The sequence below is a fragment of the Arachis ipaensis genome, chromosome B03 (genome assembly GCF_000816755.2).
Source record: "Arachis ipaensis cultivar K30076 chromosome B03, Araip1.1, whole genome shotgun sequence".
Lineage (NCBI taxonomy): Eukaryota > Viridiplantae > Streptophyta > Magnoliopsida > Fabales > Fabaceae > Arachis > Arachis ipaensis.
Window position 1 is genome coordinate 71,921,054 of NC_029787.2, and position 13,413 is coordinate 71,934,466.

At 39.1% G+C, this 13,413-nt stretch overlaps 1 protein-coding gene across 1 annotated transcript; it reads right to left on the reverse strand.

Moving 5' to 3' along the window:
- LOC110269465 (replication protein A 70 kDa DNA-binding subunit C-like) lies at positions 9,540-11,700 on the reverse strand. The gene is made up of 7 exons (XM_021117315.1): positions 11,424-11,700; positions 10,635-10,731; positions 10,429-10,535; positions 10,235-10,319; positions 9,999-10,131; positions 9,731-9,888; positions 9,540-9,576 (listed from the first exon to the last, which is right to left on the reverse strand). Exons 1-7 carry the CDS (start codon positions 11,698-11,700, stop codon positions 9,540-9,542), a joined length of 894 nt encoding a protein of 297 aa, XP_020972974.1.

The following is a 13,413-nucleotide window of genomic DNA, read 5'->3' on the forward strand; positions in this document are numbered from 1 at the left end:
AATCACTTTTGAGTGCATCCCCACTTTCCACGAACCATTCTTTCCATTTTCTTGGCTTGCCTCCCATTTATGGTCCCTAAGGGTGTATGCTTCTCATGCCTCTTCCTTGCATGCTTAAACTACCCTTGCACCACATGGAAATTATTTGCCTTGCGCTTCACACATTATCCTAGTTACATGTTGCAGCAGTCATGTAACTAAGATACCCATATTCTATGGCATAACTTTTCATTACATAGAACTCATGTATCTCCACTTCTTTGGGTTTGATATTTTCCTTTCTTGCTTCTACAGGATGGTCATCAAAAAAGACAACGGGAAAGGCCCCAAGAAGCCGGCTTCCAATAAAGCGCGCCAAGAACTAACGGCCAAGCCCCTCCTGAAGAAGACTAAGGGCCCCGTTGACGTTCTAGAGAAGGACAACCCTCCTAAGGATTCAAACAAGTTTCCCAACCGTTACTGCGAACTTGTTTACTCCAGAATGATTGAAAGGAATTACCATCCGGAACCCCTCCTAGTCTTACCGGCTCACCTCAGTCCGATTGTGATGCCACATATTGACCGGAGGCAATGGAGGTTCCTCTTGAGGCAACCAACGGAGGCCAATCTCTCATGGGTGGTGGAATTCTACTCCAACTTCCACTCACCTCATCTCACATCATTATTTGTGCGCCGAAAACAAGTGTCGGTCACCGTGGAAACCATCCGTGAAGTCCTTGGACTTGCACCGTCAACGGATGCATATGACGCCTACCAAGAAGTCTTGGCTACATGCGTTGACCGCACATTCGATTGGAGCGCGATCCTCCGCGTCATTGCTTTACCCGACGCATATTGGATTCGGGGGACCATAAAGCGAAGACCCAAGGGTTTAGATGTCCGCCACCTCACTCAAGAAGCTACGGCATGGGCCCAAATTGTAGCTCACTACGTGCTCCCGAGCACACATGGGTCATCCATCACCGCCGAGCTTGCCTTATTGATATGGTGCATCTTGACCGAGAAACCGTTCGACGTTCCGCGTGCCATCCGCCAATCCATGGGGCGCATTCATGCCAAGGGAAATCTACCATTCCCCGCTTTAGTGACGGCATTAGTTGCGAAAGCCGGCGTCAACCGGGAGACTAGAGATAGGCGAACCTCAATACCGGTCGATGGTGCATGCATATAAGTAGGTTGCACTTCATGAGTCTTATACTTTTGCGATCCCTCGGTCTTCTGTGTTTCTTTGTATTTCTCTAAGCATGAGGACATGCTAGAATCTAAGTGTGGGGAGGTTGACAAACCCCAATTTGAGGATTTATCTTGTGATGATTTCAGGGGTTTTATCAATGATTCCACACACTTTCCGTATGAAAATACAAGATTTTGCATTCCTTCCCTAGTTTTGCCTCATGAATGAAAACATGCTTGTTTTGCACTAAAATAGATACGTTTCTAATCTTCTCTTGATGCCATTCGATGCCGTGACTTGTGTGTTAAGTGGTTTCAGGATATAGAATAGGAATGGACCGAAAGAGAGAAGGAAGACGGGTACAAAAGAAGGAAGCATGAGGATTAAGCTTTGAAGGTTTCCGCATGGGCGCGTGCGCGCACCTGGCGCGCCCGCGCGGATAGAGCAACGCAAAGCCAAAGCCAAGAGCCAGCTTGAGAAGCGGCTAAGCCAGGATCTTCATGGGCGCGTACGCGTAACTAGTACTCTCGGATATAGATTGTAGATTTGTTTGATGAAGGATTTTGCGTCGGTTTAGACTATACTACGATTGATCATTTGATAATTTCTATACCGGCAAAAATCTATTTGTCAGGCGTCCCTCCCTTCTACTGAGATCTCTGAGACCTTTCCGGCTGAGCAACTCTTTGCCATTCAGGAAGCACCATGGTTTGCAGACATTACAAACTATAAAGCTGTGAGGTTCATACCCCAGGAGTACAGCAGGGTGCAAAAGAAAAAACTAATTTCTGATGCAAAGTACTTGTGGGATGAACCATATCTCTTTAAGAGATGTGCAGATGGGATGATCCGCAGATGGGATGATCCGCAGATGTGTCCCTAGAAAGGAGGCACAGAAGATCTTGTGGCATTGCCATGAATCCCAGTATGGAGGACATTTTGGAAGTGAGCGCACAGCCACTAAAGTTCTCCAATGTGGCTTCTACTGGCCTACTCTCTATAGAGATGCCCGAGAGTTTGTGCGTAACTGTGACAGCTGCTAAAGAGCTGGTAACTTGCCTCATGGTTATGCCATGCCTCAACAAGGGATCTTAGAGATTGAGTTGTTTGATGTATGGGGCATTGACTTCATGGGTCCTTTACCACCATCATACTCAAACACTTACATTCTGGTGGCGGTAGACTACGTATCTAAATGGGTAGAAGCAATTGCCACACCCACTAATGATACCAAGACCATGTTGAAGTTCCTCCAGAAACATATTTTCAGCAGATTTGGTGTTCCCAGAGTACTAATCAGTGATGGGGGCACCCATTTCTGCAATAAACAACTTTACTCTGCTATGGTTTGATATGGAATTAGCCACAAAGTAGCAACTCCATATCATCCACAGACAAATGGGCAGGCTGAAGTCTCTAACAGAGAACTAAAGAGAATCCTGGAATGGACTGTAATTGCCCGTAGGAAGGATTGGGCAAAAAGCTTGGATGATGCTCTGTGGGCATACAGAACAGCATTCAAGACTCCTATAGGAACCTCTCCATACCAGCTTGTGTATGGCAAGGCCTGTCATTTGCCCGTGGAACTGGAACATAAAGCCTACTGGACAACCAGATTCCTAAACATGGATGCTAAGCTAGCTGGTGAGAAAAGATTGCTCCAGCTAAATGAGCTAGAGGAATTCAGACTCAATACTTTTGAAAATGCAAAAATTTATAAGGAAAAAGCAAAAAAGTGGCATGACAAGAATTTGTCATCTAGAGTCTTTGAGCCAGGACAAAAAGTCCTGCTGTTCAACTCTAGGCTTAGATTATTCCCTGGGAAATTAAAATCCCGGTAGAGGAGACCATATGTGATTACAGGTGTATCGCCATATGGATATGTTGAGCTTCAGGATATTGACTCTGACAAAAAGTTCATTGTTAATGGACAAAGAATCAAACACTATCTTGAAAGCAATTTTGAGCAAGAATGCTCAAAACTGAGGCTTGAATAAAACTCAGTCAAGGTCCAGCTAAAGACATTAAAGAAGCGCTTATTGGAAGGCAACCCAATCTTTATTTATCTATGTTAAATTTTTATTTTCTATTGTTATGTTATGTTTTCTGTAGGTTGATGATCATGTGAAGTCACAAAAATAATTGAAAAAGCAAAAACAGAATGAAAAATACAAAGAAAAACAGCACACCCTGGAGGAAAAGCTTGCTGGCGTTTAACGCCAGGAATGGGCAAGGAGCTGGCGTTAAACGCCAGAAAAGGGCACCAGCCCGGCGTTTAACGCCAGGATTGGCAGAAAGGGCGTTTTTGCACGCCACTTGGTGCAGGGATGAGCTATCCTTGACACCTCAGGATCTGTGGACCCTACAGGATCCCCACCTACCCCGCCACTCTCTCTCTTCTTCACCCATTCACCAATCACCTCAATACCTCTTCCAAAAAAAAACCCCTCACCTATCAAATCCCACCATTCTCTCCACCCCTATATAAACCCATCTTCACTCCATCATTTTCACACAACCTAAACACTACTTCGCCCCTTGGCCGAACCACAAAGCCTCCTCCATCTCCTCTATTTTCTTCTTCTTCTACTTTTTTCTTTTTCTTTTGCTCGAGGACGAGCAAACCTTCTAAGTTTGGTGTGGTAAAAGTATTTCTTTTTGTTTTTCCATAACCATTTATGGCACCAAAGGCCAGAGAAACCTCTAGAAAGAGAAAAGGGAAGGCAAAAGCTTCCACCTCCGAGTCATGGGAGATGGAGAGATTCCTCTCAAAGGTGCATCAAGACCACTTCTATGAAGTTGTGGCCAAGAAGAAGGTGATCCCCGAGGTCCCCTTCAAGCTCAAAAAGGGTCAATTTTGATCAAAGGTTGGACCAAGTCCTCATAGACATCTGTGAAGAGGGCGCTCAATGGAAGAGTGATTCAAGAAGAAAGCCGGTTCAACCAAGAAGGCATGACCTCAAGCCCATCACCAAGAAAAGGATGGAGCAAATAAGAGAACCTCACCAAGAGCATGAGGAAATTCCTCATCATGAAATCCCTGAGATGCCTCAAGGGATGCACTTTTCTCCACAAAACTATTGGGAGCAAATCAACACCTCCCTAGGAGAATTGAGTTCCAACATGGGACAACTAAGGGTGGAGCACCAAGAACATTCCATCCTCCTCCATGAAATTAGAGAAGACCAAAGAATCATGAGATAGGAGCAACAAAGGCAAGGAAGAGACATTGAGGAGCTCAAGAACTCCATAAAATCTTCAAGAGGAAGAACAAACCGCCATCACTAAGGTGGACCCGTTCTTTAATTTCCTTGTTCTTTATTTTCCTGTTTTTCAAATTTTTATGCTTATGTTTATCTATGTTTGTGTCTTATTACATGATCATTAGTATCTTAGTGTCTATGCCTTAAAGCTATGAGTGTCCTATGAATCCATCACCTTTCTTAAATGAAAAATATTTTTAATTGAAAAAGAAAAAGAAGTGCATGAATTTCAATTTTTAAAACAGTTTAATTATCTTGATGTGGTGGCAATGCTATTGTTTTTCTGAATGAATGCTTGAACAGTGCATATTTTTTAATTTGATTGTTTATGAATGTTAAAATTGTTGGCTCTTGAAAGAATGAAAGGTAAAAGAGAAATGTTATCTGATGATCTGAAAAATCATAAAATTGATTCTTGAAGCAAGAAAAAGCAGTGAAAAGCTTGCAGAAAAAAAAGATATATGCGAAAAAAAAAAAGAGAAAAAGCAAGCAGAAAAAGCCAATACCCCTTTAAACCAAAAGGCAAGGGTGATAAAAAGGATCCAAAACTTTGAGCATCAGTGGATAGGAGGGCCCACAGGAATAAAATCATGGCCTAAGCGGCTAAAACAAGCTGTCCCTAACCATGTGCTTGTGGCGTGAAGGTGTCAAGTGAAAACTTGAGACTGAGCGGTTAAAGTCGAGGTCCAAAGCAAAAAGAAGAGTGTGCTTAAGAACCCTGGACACCTCTAATTGGGGACTCTAGCAAAGCCGAGTCACAATCTAAAATGGTTCACCCAGTTATGTGTCTGTGGCATTTATGTATCCGGGGGTAATACTGGAAAACAAAGTGCTTAGGGCCACGGCCAAGACTCATAAAGTAGCTGTGTTCAAGAATCAACATACTTAACTAGGAGAGTCAGTAACACTATCTGGATTCTGAGTTCCTATAGATGCCAATCATTCTGAACTTCAAAGGATAAAATGAGATGCCAAAACTGTTCAGAAGCAAAAAGCTAAAAGCCCCGCTCATCTAATTAATACTGATCTTCATAGATGTTTTAGAATTCATTGTATATTCTCTTCTTTTTATCCTATTTTATTTTCAGTTGCTTGGAGACAAGCAACGATTTAAGTTTGGTGTTGTGATGAGCGGATAATTTATACGCTTTTTGGCATTGTTTTTAGTATGTTTTTAGCATGTTTTAGCTAGTTTTTATTATATTTTTATTAGTTTTTATTTAAAATTCACTTTTCTGGACTTTACTATGAGTTTGTGTGTTTTTCTGTGATTTCAGGTATTTTCTGGCTGAAATTGAGGGACCTGAGCAAAAATCTGATTCAGAGGCTAAAAAGGACTGCAGATGCTGTTGGATTCTGACCTCTCTACACTCGAAGTGGATTTTCTGAAGCTACAGAAGCCCAATTGGTGCACTCTCAATTGTGTTGAAAAGTAGACATCTAGGGCTTTCCAGAAATATATAATAGTCCATACTTTGCCCAAGATTTGATGGCCCAAACCGGTGTTCAAAATCAGCATCAGAATCCTCATGGTATAAGCTAGAATCCATTGGCGGCCATTCTTGAGAATCCGGAAGGTCTAAACCTTGTCTGTGGTATTCTGAGTAGGATTCAAGGATTGAATGACTGTGACGAGCTTCAAACTTGTGATTGTGGGGTGTTAGTGACAGACGCAAAAGAATCACTGGATTCTATTCCGACATGATCGAGAACCAACAGATGATTAGCCGTGCTGTGACAGAGCGCATTGAACATTTTCACTGAGAGGACGGGAGGTAGCCATTGACAACGGTGAAACCCAACATGCAGCTTGCCATGGAAGGAGCCTTACGTGCTTGAAGAAGAAGACAGTAGGAAAGCAGAGATTCAGAAGATGGAGCATCTCCAAAACCTCAACCTGTTCTCCATTACTGCAAAACAAGTATTTATTTCATGTTCTTCTACTTTTTACAATTAAATCTCAGAGTTATTGATATCCTGACTAAGAGTTACGAGATAACCATAGCTTTCTTCAAGCCGACAATCTTCGTGGGATCGACCCTTACTCACGTAAGGTATTACTTGGACGACCCAGTGCACTTGCTGGTTAGTTGTGCGGAATTACAAAAGTGTGATTGTGATTTCGTGCACCAACCATCATCAGTGTTTTCCTTGAAACGTTGACAAAAAGAAATACGTTATTGCCTGCTGCCTCCAAATACCTCACCCGTTTGTCAAAATCCAATAATCAAATGCTCCTCCTATGGTACTCGTTTAAAGAAATTGCTGAACAAAGTCCAATTACAAAAACTAAACAATTCCAAACTCCAATAAATGATTTTTGCAGAAGTTGCTTAGAGAACATATATACATAGACACACAGATTAAAGCATTCTATGAGAGACATATACCCGATGGAAAATCCTTGTTGCAAATATGCAAATATGGGTATGGCTGCATAAGAAAAGAGAATAAAGAAATTAGAGATGCAACTAACAATAGAAAGTAGAACTCAATAAGAAACACAAATATCCCCCTTATGGTCAATTTCTTAATAGAAAGTAGAAATCAATAAGCAACTACAATCTCAACATCTGGATCCTTTTCTTTTCGTTCCTTAATAAATCTATAGATAACAAACAAATAAATGCAGAAAATTTTGCTTATTCCTTAAATACAGCATATGAAATTCATGAGTTCTAAAATTGGTTCCATGTGAAAAGCAATTGCTATTTGGGAGTTATATACACTTATAAAGTTGACTACCCTTTTTTTAACAGATCTTGGAAACTCATTAATGGTCACATTTTAAAGTTCGTAAGCCACTCACCTCAATTCCACTACCACATGCATCCATCTAAACAAAACAAGACAAATTTGCATACCTCTATAAAGCAAGTTATCTTAGTGGCTGAAAATTTTTTGGTTATGACAACAGAGCTCCTAAGCAATCTTAGTTGCTCCTCAACTCCCTTAAGCTTGCCCTTCCCTCCTATCTGAAGCTCCTGACGGAAATCAATGACAACAATATTCCCAAAAATTAAAGGAAATCAAAATCAGAGGGGAGAACGCCCTTACCAGTAGTGAATCCCAGCGAGGCAGTGCTATTTTCCAGTGACAGGGGCTCAGTGACGCAACCCCTAACAGCGGCGACGACGGTGACTCCATGAACGGCGACTGGGCGCAGCAGGGCGAACAACGCCTCCTCCTTTTTCCTCCGTCTTCCAATCTCCATGCGTTTGTCTCTCCTGTGCGTCCTCAGCGTCGTCCGTGATGGGAGATGCGACGGCGGTGGAAGCTGGCAACAACCCGCTCGCGATGAAGACGACGACGGTGGCGGCTTCCCTCGGCGACAGAAGAACGCGAACTGACGGCGGCGATGGAGGCACAGCAGCTCTCCTTCCTCGCGGAGCTCTTCCTCTCGCTCAACGTCTCCTCCTTCCTGACGGCGACACGACGGCGCGGCGGCAGTGATGCCTGCCGGCGCCGTCCTCCCTCTTCCCCCTCTCCTTCTCTTTCTCTCTTATTCCAGCTTCCCTCTTTCTTTTCCTTTCTTTCCCTCTCCGTTTTTCCCTTTCTCTTGCTGTGCGTGTGTTTTTGTGTTGTGTTTGTGTTGTGTGTGTGAATTTGGGGAAAGGGGTGTGGCGGCTGGAAGGGTTTAGGGTTAAAGTGAGTGAGTGAGTGTGGATAGGGTTTATAATAAATCATAAATAACTTATTATTTAATTTTTAATGTAATTTTAAATTCAAAGTATCATTAAATTGACTTAAATATTTTTAATAAAATAAATTTTTGAATATAAAATCTTAAATAAATATAATAAATCATAAATAACTCATTATGTTAATTTTCAAAAATTTGAAGTTTTACATTTAATATGTTGAAACAACATTTTTTATTAGTTACAAAAAATCTTTGAATTTTGTGACAAATAAATAACTTGTTACAAAAATATTGTATTTTGTGACAAATTAATTTTTTGTTACAAAATATTTAGAGCTTTTGAAACAAATAGATATTTTGTTACAAAATGTTTTAAACTTTTGCAACAATAAAATTTTTTGTTACAAAACATTATAATATTTTGTAATAAAACAACAATTCGATACGAAAGCCAACATAATTTGTAACAAAAAAAATCACGTTGATACGAAAGCCAACTTATTTTGTAACAATAACTAATTATTGTTACAAAAAAATCATAATTTGCAACAATTTTTAATTTGATACAAATTTTTTGTTACAAATGTTCCATTTTCTTGTAGTGGCGTGATGATTTAGTTCTCCATCACAACCCACTTCCTTTTCTTGGATTTGGATGAAACTGACTCCTCTCCAACCTCTTCAATATGTTTCTTAGCTCCGAGAATCTTAGAATTATGTTTCTCATCAACTGCAGGTGATGGAGTTAGCTTACTCTCACAAGCCTGGGATACGCCATCATGTACCAAAAAATATAAGAATAATAATATTTTATTTACTATGTAAAAACTAAGAACATCATTGTAACAATTTAAATTGGAAATCATTTGACACAAACCTTAGAAGTGTCGTATGGACCAGTAGACAAACTCAATAGTTCAGAATTTTCATGGGACAAAAGGCCTACAAAATAATTGATTCAATAAAAAGACATCATCAAAATCTGGTTGATCTGTTTTTGCAATACTGAAACAAAAGAGAAAGTTATTAGCCAAAGGGGGTTACAGGGTCAGGATTATATTTATCCAGGAAAGCAGAGACCAGAGAATTCTCATTAATCATTATCAGCACATGAATCACATATGGTTCATAAGAGTTCAGATTCCTCATCTTGAGTTGCACTTTGAAGATGAACTTAATAACCCTAAGCTTATTAATCTCTTCGGGACAGGAATTTTTCTCAACACCCTTCAAATTTAGCGGAAAAAAGTTCATTCATGCTCTCATAAATAATAAAAATTAAGGTATAGTGCAAAACAATTAACACAAAAAAAAATGAATATGACATCAAACCTTAGTCACACAAGACTGCCTAAGGTCATTAGCAGAAACTCCAAGAAACTTTGCAGCTTCTCCATCGAACAAAACAAAAGAGGTAGCATCGGTGTGGTCTATCACCCTTATGTGGATGCTGTATCTATTATTCACCAGAAAATATACAATCCAAGAACAACACACTACATAAATTATACCAATAGTCACAGTGTCTATACTATGTTATTATTGAATTGGACGCAAATAGTTTTTTAATGGCTTATCCAAGAGTCTCCATCCCACACGGTAGAATAGTTTAAAATAATCCTTATGTTAAAGAAGTATCGTGAGTCATACCTTGGCTCATAGAACTCGTAGTCTCTAATGCAATTGGGACAGAAATATCTTTTCTCAATTTCCCTTAAGCCACGACGACACTTCTTACATCCTTTGTACCACCAACCAAACTCGATCTCAACTTCTTTAATCGTCCCTGCTGTAACAGATACAGCATCCTAAAATCGATGGATGTAAGGGTACAACACAACAATTGAGATTATGATCCAACAAACATTAGAACTAATATAATGAAAAAAAAGGAAGAGTAATAAAGAAAGGATTTTACCTGATTATGCTCCTTTATCTCGGCAATTGTTTTGTAGACTGACAGACGCAAAAAATCTTCTTCAACTGAAACAGGTTGATCACAGACCAGCGACATTATGCCTTGTCCATCAACAGGATCTAATTTGTTCACCCTTGCATTTTTAAATCAGAATTTATGAAATTTGCTAATAGTTAAATAATCAAAAGCCTTGTATAAATATTCTGCTGGCCACACTACTGATCTATACACTATACCTCGCAAAGAAATCCCTGGCAGCTGGAAACTCAACATTGATAAACAGTTTCGAATTGTAGTTTGTGTTGAAAACACCCATCACCCCTACAAAAAGACATAACAAATTAAAGAAAATACCAGAAGCATATAATGACACAAAACATGCATTCAAATAGCAGTAAAATAAACAAACCATTATAAAATTTTATCTTACCCATTTGGAGAATAACCACATAGGTAAGACACGGGTGTTCCTCCAGATATTTGAGCAAATCAAAAGCAAAAGACTGCCACAATGTTACCCTTAATTTCTGTCCACCCCTATAAGAAATAGCAATTCTTATATAGTAAAGAGAGGCACAAAATTCCAAAATAAGATTTTAAAACAAAAATCACTATCAAAAAGATATTAAGCATTACTCAAGATCATCAAGTTCTATGGTGATATAACTTGACGGCTTCCCGTCCCGGGTGAATTCGACCAAGTTACCCTTAGAGGCAAGCTGACCTATCACATCTACAAAATAAAGGCACCAATCTTTCCATTAACAAAACTCTATCTGCTCAGATATTTCTCCAAAAATGACACATTTTTTTCCAAAGTTTCATTATAAGGATAATACATAAAATTATATAAATTTTTTTATTAAACAAAATTTAAATGAAACAATATTTAACTGAGTTAGAAATTATATTATTTCTTAATATAAAATTATAGCAAGGGAATAATTGTTACAGGAAGGGAATAATAAAAAAATTCTTCCTTAATATAATTTCTTAATGAAACAAATTTTAAAAATAAGACATGCTCCGTCATAATATATTATATTATATTATGTAAAAATTTTCAATCAATTCAAAGGATACAAAACTAACATTCACGGCAAAAGTCCAATCTAACTCTTTTCCATGGGTAATAACTAATTTCTCATGGGTTAGACCCTATAAGTTCTTAGGGTGTATATTTGGTTAGAAGATAAAAAGAGAAGCAAATTTTACTTAAATAAATTTCACGAAAATTATATGAATCTATAATACTTGAGACTTGAGAGGAATAGCAACAACCATCAATTGAATCCATATCTGGCCACTATATGCTCATAATAAAAAAGACAGCAAATGGTGCAAAATAATATATAGGATTAAAAAATTAGACCTCAAAAAATTAAACAACACATGCATTATATATTAATCTAACAAAGTACTTACCAACTAAATAACCATCTTCTCTAGACTCTGATTGAATTGTTTTGAACGGAACAAAATTGAATCCGTTCAATGGAAACGAAGAATCTTGTACTGGACGCACAATCGTGTCCCTCTTGAAGTGGATTCTAAATTCATGTCTAGTAGGCTTGAACTTGATGGTATTCAAAGCAACTCCAAAATTAGTGACCACGTACACATTGCCCTCAGCGAGTAAGCCCTCGAAGATAGGAACAAATATGTCTTTTACAGTGCATTGAATTGTATCCCCTGAATGCATTAATTTTATAGAGTCATAGATAAATGAGGTTTATTGCTCAGTCATTACCAAAATAAATCTGAAATGCAAAGAGAAAATTTTACCTCTTTGGTACGCGGAATCGTGATTACACTTTAATTATGTAAAATTCATTGCTCTTTCTTTTCCTGGAAATGGCGCCAAAAACATGATGCCAAGACCATGGTTCACAACTCCGTGTAACTAACCAGCAAGTGCACTGGGTCGTCCAAGTAATACCTTACGTGAGTAAGGGTCGAATCCCACGGAGATTGTTGGTATGAAGCAAGCTATGGTCACCTTGTAAATCTCAGTCAGGCGGATATAAAATAATAATGGAGTTTTCGAAAGTAATTAATAAAATAGAGATAGAGGTACTTATGTAAATCACTGGTGAGAATTTCAGATAAGCAAATAGAGATGCTTTCGTTCCTCTGAACCTCTACTTTCCTGCCATCTTCATCCAATCAGTTTTACTCCTTTCTATGGCTGGCTTTGTGTAATATATCCTGTAGAACGGAAGTGGTTGTCAGGCACGCGTTCATGGGGAATGATGATGATTGTCACGTTCATCACATTCAGGTTGAAGTACGAATGAATATCTTGGAAGCGAACTAAGATGAATTGAATAGAAAACAGTAGTACTTTGCATTAATCTTTGAGGAACAGCAGAGCTCCACACCTTAATCTATGGAGTGTAGAAACTCTACCATTGAAAATACATACGTGAAAGTTCCAGGCATGGCCGAGATGGCCAGCCCTCAATAGTGATCTAAGATAGCATATCACTGATCAAAGATGATCAAATACAATAGTAAAAGGTCCTATTTATAATAAACTAGCTACTAGGATTTACATGAGTAAGTAATTGATGCATAAATTCACTTCTGGGGCCCACTTGGTGTGTGCTTGGGCTGAGCTTTAACTTTCCACGTGCAGAGGCCATTTGTGGAGTTTAACGCCAGGTTTTGATCCATTTCTGGCGTTCAACTCTGGTTTTGGATCCTTTTCTGGCGCTGGATGCTAGAATTGGGCAGAGGGCTGGTGTTGAACGCCAGTTTGCGTCATCTATTCTTGGCCAAAGTATGAACTATTATATATTTATGAAAATCCCTGGATGTCTACTTTCCAACGCAATTGGAAGCGCACCATTTTGAGTTCTGTAGCTCCAGAAAACCCATTTTGAGTGCAGGAAGGTCAGAATCCAACAGCATCAGCAGTCCTTCTTCAACCTCTGAATCTGATTCTTGCTCAAGTCCCTCAATTTCAGCCAGAAAATACCTGAAATCACAGAAAAACACACAAACTCATAGTAAAGTCTAGAAATGTGAATTTAACATAAAAACATATGAAAACATCCCTAAAAGTAACTAGATCCTACTAAAAACATACTAAAAACAATGCCAAAAAGCGTATAAATTATCCGCTCATCACAACACCAAACTTAAATTGTTGCTTGTCCCCAAGCAACACTTGACACCTACACGCCACAAGCACATGGTTAGGGACAGCTTGGTTTAGCCGCTTAGGCCAGGATTGTATTCCTTTAGGCCCTCCTATCCGCTGATGCTCAAAGCCTTGGGATCCTTTTTATTTGCCCTTGCCTTTTGGTTTTAAGGGTTATTGGCTTTTTCTACTTGCTTTTTCTATTTCTTTCTATTTTTTTCGCCTTTTTTTTTCTGCAAGCTTTATTCTTTGCTGCTTTTTCTTGCTTCA